Source organism: Mchenga conophoros, linkage group LG8 (genome assembly GCF_057382185.1).
Source record: "Mchenga conophoros isolate Kocher_MC1m ecotype Shallow Benthic linkage group LG8, M_conophoros_male_GT1.1, whole genome shotgun sequence".
Lineage (NCBI taxonomy): Eukaryota > Metazoa > Chordata > Actinopteri > Cichliformes > Cichlidae > Mchenga > Mchenga conophoros.
The window spans coordinates 25,262,144-25,281,314 of NC_140533.1; the positions used below are offsets into that span (position 1 = coordinate 25,262,144).

Here is a 19,171-nt window from a genome sequence, read left to right on the forward strand (position 1 = left end):
CAGTGAGCTAAAGTTGGTCTTTCTTTGTTTGGTTTAATATAAACACTGCATTAAAAACAAATGTTCATTAAGTAGTTATTTAGCAGGTTACATCAAGGTGAAAGGTCCAAAACAGACAAACTTAAAGTTCACAATCCCAATCTGTTTCTTTCATTACATTCTCTGAGTCTCTGTGTGTGTCTCTCACTGAGAACCACATGTGATTCATTTGGAAATTTCTGTCATTACATAACACTAACTGTTTGTACCCTACCCTTCCTTGCTTCCTCGCACAGGCCCTCACAGTCCCTGTGAGAGAACAGACCTCCGCATGGCGATAGTAGCTGACCACCTTGGACTCAGTTGGACTGGTGAGTTTGAACACATCTCCGTTTTTTGTTTGTTTGTTTACTTTCACATTGTGTAAAAATTAAGCCAAACAGAACCACAAAGTGATGTAAGAAAAATGATTATCATAAAATGTGAGAATTTTTAAGGCTGAAGGAATGATCTGGACTGAAACGGACTCTTATGTGTCAGTTTTTAAGGGTTTGTTGCCACCTGGTGGACGTATACTGTAAAAATGTCTCAACTGAGCAGTACTGCAGTGATATTTATAGCCACATAATACTACAGCATCATCGGTACATAGCATATAACAAAAAATAACTAAAAAACTTCTCATGTTTGGATGTTTTTCAAATTTTGAAGATACTTAACTGCTGAATACATGTAGGAGATACTAGGATTTGAAACGGTGAAGAAAATATATAAAGCAATAAAAGCTTCATTGATTTTAAGGAGCATAAAGCTTTGATACATCTTTATATTTGAGTGTATCTTTAGAGGAATAGCAGGTGTATATTTTACTTGAGCAGCGATTAGGGCGTGGCCCCTGCGGCCGCCTGCACTGCAGCACTTTCCCCACGCCTACCAGCATTTGTACGACTGGCTGTGAATGCACTGCAAACGTATGTCCGCTGAATGAGTGCCCAGCTGAGAGAAGGAATCTAATCCATATTTAATGTGTGTTCCAATTGCAGAGCTGCAGTGAACCATCAGACCTGCTGAACATTAGTTTCTCGTGGGTTTAGATTTAGAGTCGTGATTCTAGTCCTTCATTAGCTGCAGACTGTGTCTGACACATTGTTTGGCAGTAATTCATTTCGGTGCTGCAGTTTAATCAGTGCATCAGCACATCCCTCACCTCCTGCTTTGTAGGCAATCAAGTGTAACCTGTAACATGGGCCCAGATCAGATGTAAGTGGTGCAAACATGAAAACTAATTCAAAATGCCACTTTCGCCACACGCATTTTCTAGCTAAATACTGTTGCTGCATTTGTTTTTGCATTTCTACACATTTCCCTTTGTTAGGCATGATACTGTCAGATTTATCAACTGGAGAGCAATCTCTATAAACAGATATCTTCATATGAACATGCCAGATCTGGAAGCTAGGGACACGTTTTCTGTCTGCTTTCTGTTTGTAGTATGAGTTCCAGTCACGTTTGAGCAGGCTTTGGCATGCATGCCAGTAAATAGTGATAAAGTTAAATGATCAGCTATTGTCTCACAATGATTTAACTTTACAAAAAAGAAGGAAGCGATGCATGGCACTGATGGCATCAGGTGCAGCAAAACTGCAGAGCAACAGAAGCACACCACCCACATTCATACCACAGGTGTAAATGCTGGGAATGGCAGTGGCATCATGCTTGCAGGCAGTTCTCCAGAAAGCCAACAACACGTTGTGTCAGCTTGACATGGATGATGTTGTGCATAGCTTGAATGCTGACTGGTTAAAAAGAGGGAACAAGAGAGAACAAGAAAGAGAGCAATAGCTCAATTTTAAAAAATATATATATAATTAATGGCACTCAACATCCTCAACATGTTTGAATTTCTCTCATGGGAATGGATGGCTGAAAGATCAGATAAAACAAAACATGTAACTTTGGTGGTCAATAATGGTGCTGCAGAAATGTCCTGTTGTGGAACTCCAGCCCTGCAATTCAGCTATCTATATGCTGCTGTTACAGAGCTGGCCAGGGAGCTGGATTTCTCTGTGGATGAGATCAACTTGATCAGAGTGGAAAACCCCAATTCCCTGACGGCACAGAGCTTCATGCTCCTAAAGAAATGGGTGCACAGGGACGGTAAAAATGCCACAAGTAAGTACAGAAGTAGATATGGCTGCTGTATTTCATACTCATATATATTTCAGTTGCTGGTTTATGATAAAACGAATCAATAAAAGGACATTATCAATGTTTGCGATGCCACAACATCACCTTATGAATCAATTCCTGTCTCTCTCCTCCCCAGCGGATGCTTTAACCGCGGTGCTGACTAAGATCAATCGGTTGGATATTGTGACTTTGCTGGAAGGGCCCATATTTGACTACGGTAACATTTCAGGCACACGCTGCTTTGCCGATGATAACGCAGTATTCCCGGATCAGTCCGATGGTAAAGTGTAGCCCACCCTAGCTGAACTCAGTCTATCTCTCAGTCTATCCCTTCACCCTTCTTCACCACCTCTCTCAGCCAGAGGCAGTCGGACATGACTGCGTAAATAAATATTGAACCAATCAGGCTTGACTAAACTGTGGAAGTTAATGACCAAAGTGAATGAACGCTCCAGCAGGTTCATTGAGTTCATGTCAGATAATGGACCGTCAGGTAGTAAACGCACTGGAGCCGTGTTTATTGAGCAGTCAGCTTGTTCGTTCACCAACACAGGCCAGTGCAATTCGTTCATAGCACTCAGTCTTTGGAACTGTAATGACAAGTGACAGATTGATAGAAATTCGTTCCCATATTATTGATTTTAATTAAGCGCAGGAAACTCTGTACCATTTTTGGGTGCATGAAACTTTTAGTATGTTTCATTGTTTTTGTCAGATGTACAAAAGCATGATGAAGGAAATGAATGCCGCCTCTGTCCCCGCTGATAAATGCATTTTCTTGAAATCTTGAAATGATTTTTTCAGATGGGGCAGGGCACTGCTTTGTAATTTGGTTTAACAATAGTTATGTTTATGTGTGTTTTTATTAATTAAACACAGCCATGACATGAGAAAACATGAAAACATAATCATAACAACCAATTTTTAACAATGGCATGCTTGCTTTAAGCACTATGGCAGACCCTTTTCTCTCCCTCTTCTGTATTTCTCTCTTTCCTCTTGTATGAAAATGAAGTATGGCAGCAGTTTGTGACTCTGACAGACACATTGAAGGCCATTTCAGAACTTTTACCACAATGTGCTGTTTCCCTCCTCACATTGCAGATATGTTCTCAAATACATTTCAAATGAAAATGCTTTATTTTTTATATAAATTTGACTGTTTTCCACAGTTAAAACACACTGTTAATATATCTTTAGATAACTAAATTTCAATAAGGAGAGATTACTTGGAAGAATTTAACATGATTTATTGAGATGGAGAAATTCATGTATTTGGTGATTAGACTCTGATGACCCATCATAGCAGAAGAAAATCCCAGCGGTGATGGATTTAGGACAGGACCCCCTGGAGTCTAGACACTGATGGTAGTGAAGATGAAGACTAAGGCTTAAATAGAGCTCTGACTGCGGTGGAGATGGGGAGGTGGTGGGTTGCATGAAAGAGAGTCTAAAAGGTAGGATGACAAGAAAATGATCGTACTAGAGAAATGATGTCAGTACTGAGATTGACAGTGTGGGAAAGCATAAACATGTAAACAGAAAAAAAGCTGAACACCCAGGAATGCAGATGAGTGATTACAGATCTTCCTTATTGAACCTAAGCATAAGCTTCATAAAACAGGGGTAGAGTCAAGGGATGGATACGGGGAGCAGCACTGCAGGCTCAAGACACCCAATCCGTTTGACAACTCAACAACCGCCACATAGTATCAAAGGACTGAAAAGAGAAGCATGTAAAAGTCAATAACAATATTAAACAGCACAATTATATTCAGCAGTAATAATGCTTTTTTATTTCTCTAGCCTGTCTTTTGTCCCTGGCTATTACTGCAGCTCTATTAACCGACTGCCAGTTTTTATTTAGGGAACATGAGTAATGATGACTAATTATTAACTTCTGCCGCCAAATCCAATGCCAACTTTTTACCATGGATTTTACAGAACCATTGCTATGAATGGAATAAAATTAATCTTTCCACTACTGTTCTTTACTTCTTCAAGAAAAAAAGCAGATAACACGCACTAAGTAAAGCCAAATAAGCTCTTCTCTGGATTCAGTAGACGAGTTTAGAGTCTGCTTTGTCACTTTAAAACAAAATTCTGAAATGGTCTCATTTCCAGTCTGTCTAATTAGGTTTTCTTGAAGTCATCTTAACACAAGGATCGGCTGTTACCTTGAATAACAACAGAGCTGAGGTGATCTTTTTGCAAAGATGATTTCTTGGGGAACCGACTTAAGTAGATTAACAAAATGCATGGCTATGGCTTTGTGTGAAGGGCTGCCTGCTGTGTTGTTGTTGACTCACATTAATACACTTCTAACACTCTTTAAATGGGCGAAGCCTTTTCAACACATCCAGAAGTGGGTTTTGTTTTTTTTTTGATGACTTGCACATTTTGATCTGGATGTGCTCTGTTCCACACGGCACTCACAGATGAGTTGAAAATGAAACGCCTTTTTTCAAAGTGTACAGTGTATACTAATGCTTCTGTGTCACTGCTGTTAGCTATGTGTGATACCTGTCATCTCCTGGTTCCTCCGAGCCTCCAGCCTCTACGCTCCACTGTAGCTTCCTCTGCTTTGAGACCAGCAGACTCCCTGCCTCTTCATCCTCCTCTTCCTCTTGCTTCTGAGTGACTAATTTCCACAGCAAATGCCCTTGTCTACTGAGCAGCACTAATCAGCTACTTCCCACCAATGGCTACCTTTTGCTAACCTCAGCAGCTTCAGGATCCAGTCATAGCTTCTGCTCCCACCCTTGCAGTTGAGTAGAATAAGACTAGAACAGCACAGTCTGTCATTACTAACAGCTTTCTACAGGTTGTGGAGGAACATAGCAATCTTACAGCTCTTTGGTGAGAGTTTAAGATCGCTCTTGTCAGCCTCTGCGCAAGCTGGATGACACTGAGAGCTAATTGCTGTCAAGGCCCATTTCAGACGCTCTTATCCATGGCATAGAAGTGCTCCAGGGGAGTCTCTTAACAGTAAAGCTCATTTAACCCAGTGTACATTTGCCAAACCAAACCTTAAAGACTATCAAGTCTTAAAAAATCACTGTAAGGTGGAGAAGTTATTGTTTGGTTTGGCAAATGTGAATCATGGCCTTTCTTCTGAACTTTTCGATGTGAAACATTCAGGATCTTTTTCCATGAAACAGTCTAAACATTGTGACATACTGTGTAATTTCCTTTTAGTAAGAAATCTGATGTGAGGTGTTATCAGGTTCTGCAACTTTGTCCAGAAACCATACTTGATCTGAATTTAATCAGATTTCGACATCCCGTCCTTGTGCACCACCAGACCGCTTTCAACTGGCTGCCATTTTTAGATCGCTCCATGAAAGTCGTTCTGACCGCTGACTGTGATTTCAGCATGAACCTCAAACTTGCAGATTGAGCCTACATGACCTTTTGAGTTTAACATCATTGGTGATGAGAGTTTTTCACCAACAATCTAGAGACAAAAGAGCAGGTATGAATGTACAAAGAACAGGAGAAACTTGAGTAGCTAATGTATTTGCCTCCCCCCAAAAATATGACACAACCACAAGGTAATTAAGACATACTGCACCACGCACACGCATAAATGCTGGCAATGCGTCGGCCGCTCACATTAAAAGATTCACCACAGATGTGAGATTGATCCTGGGGAACAGGATCAGGCATCCTTTAGATGTCTTAGAAGGATGACGAGTTCTGATGGGGGAACTTCGAGGAAGCCATGTTTCACCAGCAAATAGTGGATTAAAAAGGAAGAAATAACAAAATCACCATCTCTCCTCATCTGATTTGGTGAGGAGAGATGCAACTTTAGTCATTTTGCCTAAATGATTTGAGATAGACTCATTTTTATGATAGACTGGAGGAGATTCAGTGCGCATCACAGAGGCACAAGTGCACATGGTAAGGATGGGACTTTCATGGAGCGATCTACAGAACAGCACATGCAGGTTTTATGGACAGGGTCACAAAACCGCATACTTTAGTATTAGAACTTGGAAATTATAGAGTCTAGACTTTTAGTATTTCCAAGCATTTGCCCTTTCTCTTTTCATAAACATCTCCTCCTCTTTAAACCTAGACTGTAAAATCTCAGTTTTCCAGCAAAAAAATGATAAAATTATTGAAATTATTTGACTACCCTGGGGTGAAGGGTCCAAAGAGATGATACTCCTGCTGACTATGGTGCCTCTTCTTGCTTATCAGCTGAGATGAGCAACCCGATGAGTCCTACGCTCAATCTCTTCGCTTCTGCAGCTTCGTAGATTTTAAGCCTTCATCAGTCACATTTTCACTTCATTGTCAGTGTGTTTGACCTGTTTTATTTTTACATGCCTTGTTCTGTCTTCTAACCAGTTTTTGTCTAACATTTGTTCTGTGCCTTTTGTTCTGTCTTGTGAACCTTGCTAATTGCAACAGCTCCAAAACGTCTTAGAAGTCCTCAAATGCCTCAGCCTTCCCCTCTGCACACCACCTCCCTTTCTTCTTCCGCTCCACCCGTTCAAACCACACATATCAACACTTTCTCTTCCTCCTCTGTCTTTTTCTTCCCATCTCCCCCTTCCACACCTCCTGTTTACCTCCTGCCTGTGGCCCCTGTTCTCCCTCACTTCTTCACTCTGCCTTATTCCCCTCCTCTTCCCTCCTCCCCTCAAAGTCCTTTTAGCTGCCCTTCTTTCTTCTCTCCTCACTTTCTGCCCTCGGCCCTCTCCAAGCCCCTTCCTCCTCTTTCTTCCTCACTCCCAACTCTTCACCTTTTACCGCCTCCTCATTCTGCCTCTCCTACATCTGCTGAGTCTTCTCTCCCTTGTGCCTCTCCTCGCACCTTATCAGCTACTACTGTCCCTTCTTCTCCTTCCCCATCTTTAATATGTGCTTCCTCTCCACCTTTACTTCCTCCCTCTTCTACACCTCCTCTCTGTCCTTGCTCTTCATCCTCTTCTCCACCTCAAAATCGCCATCCTCTATCTCCACCTCCCCCATCTCCCCCATCCTCTCCCCTCCCTCCTGGTGTTCCTCCTTACTTCAGGCAAGATCGTTCAGTTCCTGAGGTTTACATTTAGAGGCCTGTGTGCTTCTCACTGCCTTTTGTTTGAACCAGCACAACTAAGCTACCTGAACTCTTCTCAAGCTTTTGCTCATAAACTGACCTAATTACTGAAAATGAAGTCCAGCTTGTTTTAAAGTCTCCTGCCTCACTAACTTCACTAATGTTGCATTTATTTGAGTGAGGCTGGGTCTAAGGCTACGTAGGTTTAAAAAGAAAACTCAAGTGCCAATTTTAGGCTACATAAACAGTATATGCCAGGTTTTTGGTTTTATTTTTATATTTTGTGTATTTCTGTTTCCACCACTTTTTGATGTGGTCATGTCTACTCGGTAGGGCTGGTTCAAAAGTCATTTAAAAGTACTTGAAATTATTGATTATTTTTCTACTTCTAGAGGCGGCAGAACAAAATTTAAACACAACAATTCTGATGTTCGTATATATTACAGATCGAGTACAACTGGAATAGCGTTATCATTTATCCACAGGAATAAATTCCAGAGTCTGGTTTGAACTCTGGTTTGTTCTGCAAGAAGCAATCCAGTACTGGCACAACACATTCGGAGAGAAATGCAGCCAGAGCCACAAAAGTGTAGAAATATCTGTCTTAGATGGCATGATGTACAAAGCAGGAGAGATGTTTCCTCTAAGTGAAGAAGTAGATTAATGAACTCACTCTGGGCACCGATTGTGCAAACTATCCTCAACACATCGTGCATTTAAAGTAGCTGAACACCTGATGAATGGCCTGTTTTTTTTTCAGAAGAGACATGAAGGGCAGGCCTCTCTTAACAACAATGTGGGTGTTTATCCTTTTTATTTCCAAACTGTATGTCCTAATTAAATTCGTAGTTGTAAAATTATGTCGCAAGAAATCAGCTGAAAGCACACTGTGACCTTTGTAGATGTGTATAGGTGTGTGTAGCATCTAAAGAGCCAGATGTGTTTCTGAGCAGTTCACAAAGATTAAATTATAGCTTAAAGGAGCAGCGGCTCCCATTCAGCCGGCAAATTCCACTGTAAATATTGCTCCATGTCTGCTCTATGTGTATGTGATTTGAGATTAAATACGGATGTAATACTTTGCCTCCATAGTCTTTAAAGGTAATGGCATTACGTATTTTTTTTTCTTATTTCAATTTAATATATTTCTGAATACTAAAATTCACCCACCAAATGCACAAATACCACAAGCAGAATCTAGAGGTGCAGTTCCCAGGAAGTTACCACTGGGTGTAAACCGACAAATAACTTTATAATATGTAAAGTTGTGTTTACATCTTATTCTGCTCCTTAATCACTTACACTTGTGACTTTTGAACAGATGCTACCCTTAAATGTTTCAAATGTTTCTCATTTCATCACCTCCATCACTTTACTTCTCCTTCCCTCCCTCTTCCAACCCCTTTTTTTTTTATCTTTACCCCCTCTTCAATCCTCGTATCCTCTAATCCTGTACTCCTACAATCCACCCAGGCTACGACAATATAGATCTGGAGCTCCAAACCCCCTCAGACCTCAACTACGTGCCCCCAACCCCACTGCGCTCAGACGACTTCTTTAGCGAGGGCGATCCTTTAGTAGAGTCCCATAACAAGTCCATGCTTACTAGACCTAGCGACCTCTCTCTCACTCAGACCACCAGCACCTCCAGCAGCGACCCCCTCACAGTGGCCCCGGGTCCAGGCTCCACTGCCACAGAGCTACCTATTGCTGGGCCTGAAGATACAGAAACTGAGATGTTTACTGAAGAAAAAACAGGATTGGTGTGTGTAGAGAGGCCAGATAATGACAGACGGTTGGTAGAGCAATCAGGAAAGGAGACAGAAGAAGTAAAAGCAGGAGACCATCTTGTTTTGGAGAGTCAGGGAGGGGCCGTAAAAGAGAAGGCTACCGCAGACACTGGTCTTGGAAATGGAGTGGAGGAAGAAGAGGAGGAGGAAATGACGCAGGAGAGGTTGCAGAGTCTGCTGGAGGATTTAAAGCTGGAAGAGGGCATGGAGGAAGAGGAGGTGTCAGAGGAGCTTGTGAATGCCATCCTTGAGCAAGTACGGAAAGCAGAAAAAGACATTTATTCAGTTCCAGGCAGGAGCAGTGAGACGTCTGGCGCAATCGGGGAGTCAGCAGCCCCTGGCCCCAGCCCGGGCTCTGAGAAGGGCAGGTAGGACTTGATTTTATTTGATATTCATTGTCACGTCTTTCTGCTCCCAGGTGTATTGTCCTAAATCTCTTTAACTCGTCCAGCCCCGACAGTCTAGCTGATTCGCTAGAGGAGCCCCAGGTTCAGACCAACAAACAGAATGGAGGTCAGACTGAAGCAGCCAGGGAAGGGATGGAAAAGGTGCCCAGGAGGAAGGAATCCCAGGAGGACAGCAGCACAGCGGGACCAAGCAGAGGAGACAAGGACGGAGGCAACAGGTCCCAGCACAAAGTCCAGGTGGGAATCGGTCCTTCACAGAGAATCTTGTCTTGAAGCCTTGAAAAAGTCTTTAACTGTATATTATATTATTCTCCTTCTGTTGTTATGTGGGCTTAAAATATTTAACCTCTGAGATTAGCCCAATTCTTCTGTCATATGTTAACTTTCCATATGAATCCCACACACTCTGGCCTCGTTGACATTACTCTGCTGCTGGGCTGCCTTCATCAGGAGAGTGTTAGAGAGAAGGAGTCCGACTCTGATGAGGAGACCACTGTCACTACCAGGGTGATACGCAGACGGGTTGTACTCAAGGTCTGTTAGGCCTGGTGTGCAGAGACATGTTGAAGCAGAGTGCAGTGGACCGATAGCGTGTGAAGAAGAGTGATACCAGAGAGACTGAACAGAAGCTATTTGCTATGTGTGCTGAGCATGACAGTAGCAGTGTTTTTGTGCAAGTTTGTTAACATGGAGTGGAATGTGTGTGCAGCTATAGTAACTTTAAAAGATAACTGGAGACGGGATATGTGCGAGGAAACAAAGAGACATTTTTTTAGATTAACATATGACCCAAAGAGGAGTTCTAAATTTTCTCTAAATTGAAATAGAAACTTGACTACAGCTGTTTATACGTTTAGCTTTGCTATAGTATTAAGTTCTAATTGCTTGCTTGCCTTGCTTGTGCTCTTCTACCTGGCTGGTGGATTGTTGGTTGTGCTTTACCATATATATTTAATTTACCGAATAAAAGGAATGTGCCAAACTTCTTCTGAGGGGGGAAGAAAAGGTGGCCTTTGATTTAAGCTTCTTTTCAGCTAGAAGCAACTAATAGATATATTTTAATTATTGATGCTAAGTGCTAAGTGTTTCCAGGGAGTCATCAGTTAATTGCTTAGTGTAAAAAAATAAAATAAAAATCAGAAAATAGATTCATAAAGCCCTAAGTGAAGCTTTGATACAAATTAACAAGATTAAAGCAGCATATATTTACTTAGGATAGCTGAAATTAAATAAACTGTGGCGATTTTTGCCTAATTGAAACGCTGCCCATGTTGGAACACATTTCCAAAGTGGAAAAAGTGCTTGAAGATCTTATAAATTTAATAGGAATAAAAAAACTAAACTAAAGCAAGAATATAACATGTACAGTATTCACAGACTTTGCTGTGACAATGAAAATTGAGCTCTGGTGCATCCTGTTTCCACTGAAAGTACTCCAGCCATCATTCAGCATTCAACACAACCTCTTCACACCCTCCACAAAAGGCCGAACTGGCTCGACACCAGTAGATACCAGTTATATTCTATATTCTTTATTGTTTTGTTACAATCTCTGGCTCTATCAAGGTTCATTTTGAGGTGATAATAAGATGCATTTGTATGGTTTTTGAACGGGGTTTCGCCTGAACTTTTATTTTTCCATCTATGGACACATCCTTCTGAAGCTTTGTTTAAAAGAAACACTTTTATTGTATTCTTTCCGTATTTCTATATTATAAATGTCTTTTAAACAGCATTTGGTGTTTCCAGTGCTTTTGCTGCGGTTTTGAAGTTTGGACGTGTTGCGACAGCAGGATGCAGTATTACATTACATTATTTAATAAACCTGCCGATCTAAATACTCACCTTTCCACTTTATATGATAAATATGTTCTAGGGCAAATACCCTGGTTTTGCATCCATTGTGATTTGTGGGCTGTTTGGAAATGCTTCTTTATTTATTTGATGAATAACAGTCTTGGAGCTAACCCTACCTGCACCTTTACCTTCCTCATTTCTTTCTCACTTTTCCATCCAAATAAAAACTTTCACCCCAGGGAGAGGAGGCCAGAAACATTCCTGGAGACTCTGTGACAGAGGAGCAGTTCATAGATGAAGATGGGAATCTGGTCACCAGAAAAGTAACCAGTCTTTCTCCTCCATTGCTTTTCTTGTCTTACACCACATGTATATGCCATGTACAGCCACAGTAAAATTTAATAGGGAAAACGATGAACCATGGAAGGCACAAATCTGTTATGTGAGCTCGATTTGTTTCCCCTTTGGCCATACGCCCTTGGTTTGTGATTGATTGGTTATCTCACCCTCCAGTTTGCTGTCCATGTACAGACTAGAGGGATTAGATGACCAGTACCCTTCAAAACTGAGGGTTTGGGCCAAGGAGGGGAATTCAGATTGGACCTCATTGTCACAATGATGCCGACAACCTCTTAGATGCATGAACCAAACCTATCACATACCATCCCATTGACTTTTACACGACACCTCTACATATCTCCCTCATCCTTTTTTGCATCACTTCTCTCAACTCCCCCACCCTCCTCCTGCTAACATGCTTCTTCCCCTGCAGGTGATCAGAAAGGTTGTACGCAGAGTGTTCAGCTCAGAGGAAAGGAGGCAAAGTGAAGGCGAATTTATTGCAGCAGAAGAACCTGCTGCTGCTGCTGGTGGGGGAGGTGTTGGTGGTGGTGTAGCCTCAGGTGGAGCTGACACTGCTTCTTCATCAGGAGCGGCAGCAAGAGCCACGGGGGGGAAGGGCAAGAAGAAGGGGAAGCGATCCCGACACGGCCACAAGGAGGAGCCTCATAGAGTGAAAGCTGAGGTTGCTGTCGAAACAAACTGCCTGACTTAGTGAGCTGAGGTGTCTGCATGAAGCTGTAGCTTTGTGTAAACTCTTAATCAATCAATGTAAACTCTTAATCACCTTTTAGATGAGCAGAGGACACACATTCTGACAGCATTAAGGCAGCCATAAACCAAAGTAAACTGCATTCCAGTGAGGGGAGGTCTACTACAAAGCGCGATTAATGGGTTAGTGAGGTATGTTTAGCCTGGCTAGATCACCATGGCAACTTCTGCTGAACAGATAACATGGTCCAGAGTGGTTAATGTTCAGGGTTTTGTTGTAAAATTGTCTAGAAGCATCAGCATAAGTTTTAGTTCAGGTTCAAGGCCCTTCTTGCCCCAAGTGTCCTATGAGTTGAACCTGAAGCACAGTTGATCTGCGATTAAGACCAGAAAAGCGTTTGTGATTTAAAAAAAAAAAAAAAAAACAGCACTTAAAAGTCCAGCTAAAATTTGGGCAAAGCAGGTTGGTCAGGAGAAGCAAGAGGCAGGTGAGCAAAGATAAAATGCCATGGCCACATCGTCACTGGGGACCTCAAGTAGATTTATAAATACACATCAGTTTACGCATGTAAAAACAGAAGATGAAGATCTTGGCTAAGATTGGTTTATCCATACAAAATGGTAAAATGACAGAAGTGTCAAATGTAATGACTAAATTGTGATGTTCATGCAACTTAAACTTTATTTTGACATTCAGGTTTTGTTTGCTGTTTCCTGTTTGAAAAATTGAGTGTGAGTTTATGAAATGCTGTGCAGTTTAGAACAATTTCATAACAGCAACCTTACTGTCTGAATACAGTTTGCAGTGGTTGCAGTGTGTGTTTCCTCAGTAGCAGCTACAGCCTCTAGGTTGAGACTAGACCGAGTCTGAGAACTACTAATATCAAGTGATTCAACTAATATAGAATGTCGTTATTCTCTCTATTAAGCATGTGTGCTTTCATTTGCAAATGTACAGATGTAGTAATTTTAACATTTTTTCACTCCTTAAACTCATCTTTCCTCCAGCATGCTGCCTGATGTAGAAGATGAACCAAACTGTGCTTCATTAACACTCACCGATAATGCCTTGCCCGAGTTTAGTACTGATATTTCCTTTCTCTCTCTCTTTTTGTTTTGCTTTTTTTTTTGTTCCTGTCTTGTGCTGAATCTCGCTGCTTTTCTTAATCTCCTTCTGCCAAGCCTGGAGACGGTGCCAACAAGAAACCAGGGAGGAAGAGTCATTCTTAACAGTAGAGCTCTCAACTACAACTGGTAAGAGGCCACTCATAAAGACACTAAAAACTCCCATAAGTTACCAAATATTCACCTATAGACCATAAAGATTAATTATGTGTGTTTTCTGTAAATACAATAAGAATATACTATTTTTTGCTTAATATAAAGTATGGTATATAAAGACATGTTTAGCTGAAGACTTTAATTCTGAAATTTAGAGTTAAGACCACTCAGATGTCTGTATGCTGAGTATGAAGCCATCTACCTTTTAACTCTGATGTAATCAGGAAGACAACTGAGTTTTTCAACTGGAATAAAATTGTCAGTGCTGTTGTACTCCCAGGCATTACAGTCAAGCGCACCATGCAGATCCTTATTAACAAGAATATTTGCAAGGATTTAAAAGCTAGCAATAATTTAAGTTGCTAGTTGACATCTAAATGTGAGTTTTATGTTCTAGTTAGTATTTAAAAAAATATCACCTTATGTTGTATGTAAACAAAGATGAAAACGAATCACTTGCGAGGTTTTGTAGGACACTTTCTGTTACGTTCCAGAGTTAACTAAAGCTATCAAAATGATATGAACAAACAATTGTTTATGACTTCATGTCCAAAATCTCTTTGTACTGTGTTGAACAGATACTGGAGATGAACTAGTGTCAGGTGGTACTTTCATGTAATTCCAATTTGTACCACAAGGTGGTGCAGTGAATAAATAAAACATATAAACAGGAGAATTAATTAAAAACACAATTACAATCGAGGCCAAGAAAGACAAAAAAAGATATTTAAAACTGCAATCCTAAAGCAGAAAAGTACTTTTTTTATACAACAACCAATCTGAAGTATAAACTTTCCTTTACACTCAGGTCCATGGACATCCACCTGTGACCCCCACACATGACCCTGGGAGGAAAAACAGACCGGAGCCAATGAAACCGGGAGCCAACACGTGTCTGAAGCTTTCGCTTTACAACGCATGGTTTTCAGCAAGACAACACGTTACTTTTCTTTGATTTCGCATGAGCATGTCACCAAACTCACTCACTGTTGGAAAACAACACCGAAGGACACGCATGGACGTGAGCTGGAAACTTCTTTAATCTTTGGCAAATGAAAGGCGTCTGTGACCAAAGACGGCACAAACAGCGAGGGAAAAGACTTCACTCTCTCAGACACTCGCCTTGTATGGCTTTATTTTTTCCTCCTGCACTCACGGTATTGGGGTGCACCATGTGGTTCTTTTATAAAACAAAGGAGATATAATAGTACCTGGGTGTTTTTGTTGTACATAAATGACACTGTATAAAATCTTTAAAAAAAAAAGAATTGGTAGCTTCACAGATTGTTTATGCACTGATTTGAGTTGATGAAGCTTTGCAGAGCCAGTGCATTTGTATTGAGAGGTCGACACTTTTCGTGCAGCCTGGAGTGTGTCTTCTGACGTGCTCTTCCCAAATATAAAAAGGAACAAAAAAAGCTGTATGTGAATGAAACGAATGGAGAGAAAAAAATGATGCTTGATTTTCAACAGAGGACATTTTCTTTAAAGACAACAGCTACTCTGCTCTGTCCGAGGGACATTCTTCAGAGAAATGATATTTTGCTGCATGTTATGTCACTTTATTTTTAACGCTTTCCTTTCTTTCTCTTAATTCAAAGCACTGTAATACAACTTAGAGACGGTGTGATGGTACTTCTGTCTGTGTGAGCACTCATAGTAACCCAAACATCTGTCATCTATAACTGTTTTGTTTTTTATTTAATTTCCTTTTCTTTTCTTTTTTTTTACAAATGAAATGACACTCCACATCCTAGTGGCGAGATAGTACAGCATCCTTCTTATGCAACAGGAAAGTACTGACACTGTCCAATGCATCTTTCAGACTAGCACATTGTTAGCTCTAGACCGCTAGCAACGCTGTGTGTGTGTGCGTTTGTCTGTGTGTGCGCGTGTGTGTGTTTAACATTAAGAAAAAAAATCCATGCATACTAGAAGTGTATATTTAAACCTTTAGTTCTACTGTGGTTTTTAAAAGGGGACTTTTACGTTGATGATTTTTATCCTGTTTATTTGCTTCTATTTACATGAGAACAGAGAATCTCATTTTTAGCTCCATCACTCAAATCGAAATCTTTGTAATCACATACAAATCACTGTCAGTTATTAAAAATGTGACTTTCTGTTCATGTGTAAATTGAATTTCTGTTTGTTTGTTTTTTTCATATGAATCCACCCTAAGCATCCATTGTTGATAATAAATCTGGTACCGACATGTATGACAAACCAACATAGCCTACACTGGATGATCCAAGTAATTATTTAAGCAGAAAAATAAATTGTGTTTAAACTGAACCTCTGCTAGTCAGTCTGATTTCTCTTTCTGGTTGCACAGGCCCAATGAAATACTGGCATGAATCATACCGATGTCTTTAAGACGTCAAGAAACCTCATGGAAACTAAAAGACAATAAAAGACCTGAAGATGTAGGCTGAAGAGCTTTGTGTATCACAACATACTTGCCTCACATGCTAGTGTCCACCAGTAAATAATGCCAAATAAATGAAATACAGTCACTAAACATGTGGCCCATTCTCCTTGTAAAGGCAGTATTACACACTACATTACATTACACAATATAAATAGTTAAAAATAATAATTGTATACACGTCTTAAACCAAATGCAGAATAAGGGTATTTAGGGGGCTATATGTCCATGCTTCCATGCCACTTGTGACCTACAATGGCCCAGTCATGATCTTAACTAAACACTGGTTATGTGACCCCGTACATTCTGCATCTAACAAATTTTACATAAAAATATATATTTAAAAAATTATTGTACGTATAAAAAAAGACCTTTGCAACTTTTTCAGTTATATGTCAACATCTGGCATAAATTAAACATGCAGATCATCAAGAATGTGATTTCCATACTGGATTGGTCAGGGTTAACAGGGTGCCGGTGGAAACTGTGCTACTGTTAGCTAAAGACAAATGAAGAGGAGAAGGGGAAGGCATGATAGAACCATCATTGGTAAAGAGAAAGAGCTGATGGGACATGCAGAGGGTTGGTGTAACAGAGGAGGACGCTAATGATGGGGTGAGTTGAAGGTGATCTGTTGTGGTGACCCCAAAACTGAGTAGAGAAGAAGAAAAAGAGGAATTTGACCAATAAAATCGCTGAAAAATATCATTCTGTGTTTCGCAGACTACCATGTTTCAACCGCTTGGTACAGTGAAAACCAAAGAACATCCAAGAATTCCAAATATGTAAATACAGCATTTCTTTTTGGAAAAACTAGACCAACTATACTTTTTTATCAAAATTATTGGAGATTTGTTTTTTTAATAATGTTTCAACAATAAAAAACTACTGATCGATCTATCTATAAATGAAATATACATTTATATCTGTAATTTTCATTTATAGTGACTCTGAAAAGATAAGATATGAAGCTCTATATAAGAAGGTATTAATTGTGAAATCATACAGAGCTGTTTTTATAATTAAAAGACATACAATGATGCTGGATAAAAGAAATATCTTAATATTTTACACAAATTTTGCATATGACTTCTTAATATTTCCAGTAATTGCCCCACAATCTAGCTAGGATTCAAACAATTGGTTCATGAAAACAGTAAAATTTGGACTGAACCATCAGAGCGCTGCAAAGCTCTCAAAATATAATAAGTTCAAAATAACCCATATCTTATACTGGGAATTGGTGCAGCTCTTCTGTTAACTTCTTATCTGAAACAAGACATTTTAGCTGTCTTTCTGTCAACTTTATTCTGATTATAAAAGGTTTGGACTGCAGGTATGTGGATCTGCTCCATGACATCGTCCAATCTCAGTAGAAAAACTTTGTAAAATCCCAAGTCTGAGATTTTTGGCTAACGGGGCGTGCGTTTTGGTTTTCTCTTTGTTATATTGTTACATGTTGTTGTAACTTCTGCTGCCCTCTTGGACAGGTCTATCTTGAAAAAGAGATTTTAATCTCTTTTAAATGTATGTGAATTTTTCACCTGATTGGAATATTCAAAATGAAATCTTATAACAAAAAGGACTTTAAGCCCAAATTAAAAAAAAGACTGGATTTCAGAGTTAACATCATTTAATCTCTGAAACTGCGCATGTTTGCCTTGATGCTCAAATGAAATCTAACAGTAAGACCTGACTGATGTAACCTGCAAACACATGGTCTCTCCCCAGTGGGACCTCTCATATGCCCCATCAGATTTCCATTTTGAGTAAACGCTTTCCCGCAGACAGTGCAGACAAATGGTTTCTCTCCTGTGTGTGTTCTCATGTACAGCTCCGTGTGTTTGTGGCCTTCAAAATGTTTGCCGCAAACTTCACAGTCATTTATTTGGGGTAAGCTTACAAGCGAAGCTTCAAGGTTTCCTTGGTCTCAAAATGTTTCCCACACACGCCACACATATCTGCATCCTTCTTGCCTTCCTGCGCATGCTTCAAGAAAGAAAGACTTGCTAGAGAAATCCCTCTTCCTGTGTCCCTCAGACTTTGTTTTTTCTGTCCGTTTTATCACTCTGTTCACTTTTCTTCCAGTCCTCATCACTCTCACCCTCTGTACTCTCAGCATCAGAAAGGTCTGCCTCAGATGTTTTCCACAGACTTCACAAACATCTGCACTTTTTTTTCATGCGTCAGTGCACATTTCAGAAAAATGCATCTGTACTGGAAAAACTCTGCAACAACTGCATTCAGTATTTGGTTTTTGTTTGTTGTAGCTGTTCTCTGAGAACGATTTTTCATCTTTTTTGGAAAGATTTTCCATTCACTTTGTAAACATCCATACCTGGAGTTCCTGTCCGAGGTGTTCTTGGCTTTGATTTAAGTAGCTCATCGTTTATATCTTTATCTTGACTCCCACCTTTTGTATTTTTGTTGACAGTACCTTTAGGTTGGCAGGTGGCACACCTAGGTGCTCTCCTTCCTTCTCCATTTCCACTGTTGTTGAGGTCCCCTTTTCTGCTTGTTGGGTTTAGTAAAACTGTGAAGGCTTGCTGTTGATAAACTCAGAGTCTATCTCTGTATACTTGTCTTTAATCTGTCATAGGTCAGGCCTTGTCTCATCATGCATCTGCTACTCAGATGAAATGACTTGGACCCAAACAGTGATACTTTATCTAAAAGGAATATCAAAGAGGAAATCACAAAAAAAAAGAAGAAGTAGGAAGCGATTATATTTCTGACATGTATTAATTTGTGTTTCTGGATGTAAATTAAATAGTCCTACTTTTAAAAGGCAAAAAGGTCCCCCATTTAAAAGCTGGATGGGATGGGGGTGGTGTAAATAATGTCACACAGTGCAGTTAAAAACTCTCCAAATGTGTTAATGTGACTGCATTATTTATTTTCCCCAAAACTACTTACTACTACTTACGATTTAGACACTAAAAGCTACACAGAGTTATTTTTCATTCATTATCCTTAATTTATCCAGGTAAAAGTTTCATTAAAAATAAAGAAACCGGATGACATGAAGTAATTTTACTTTTCAAGATCAGTTCGCACTTTGCTGTGTAACCTGTGTGTAGGCAAAGGTATGACACAAAAGAGCACAGTCAAAAAGTAGTGAATGAAGCCTCCAGAGACCAAAAATTCAACCAAATACAGAACTGATCCGAAGCCTATAAAGCTCTTAAAAGTGTTT

The 19,171-nt window shown here is 40.1% G+C and overlaps 1 protein-coding gene across 8 annotated transcripts in view; it reads left to right on the plus strand.

Annotated features, from left to right (window-relative positions):
- Positions 1–15,842, plus strand: part of LOC146568864 (ankyrin-3-like) — a 128,033-nt gene extending 112,191 nt beyond the window's left edge. For 3 of the 8 annotated variants that reach the window (XM_085285193.1, XM_085285198.1, XM_085285201.1), the window contains 10 exons: positions 276–350; positions 2,020–2,151; positions 2,306–2,449; positions 8,696–9,380; positions 9,464–9,656; positions 9,870–9,953; positions 11,456–11,539; positions 11,989–12,240; positions 13,449–13,520; positions 14,356–15,842. In XM_085285193.1, coding sequence (XP_085141319.1) covers positions 276–350; positions 2,020–2,151; positions 2,306–2,449; positions 8,696–9,380; positions 9,464–9,656; positions 9,870–9,953; positions 11,456–11,539; positions 11,989–12,240; positions 13,449–13,496 — 1,697 coding nt within the window. In that variant the 3' untranslated portion in view covers positions 13,497–13,520; positions 14,356–15,842. Of the gene's footprint in view, positions 1–275; positions 351–2,019; positions 2,152–2,305; positions 2,450–6,591; positions 9,381–9,463; positions 9,657–9,869; positions 9,954–11,455; positions 11,540–11,988; positions 12,271–13,448; positions 13,521–14,355 lie in introns of those variants that run through there. The other 5 variants (XM_085285195.1, XM_085285196.1, XM_085285194.1 and 2 more) reach the window with 5 other exon arrangements.
- Positions 15,843–19,171: the final 3,329 nt, after the last annotated feature.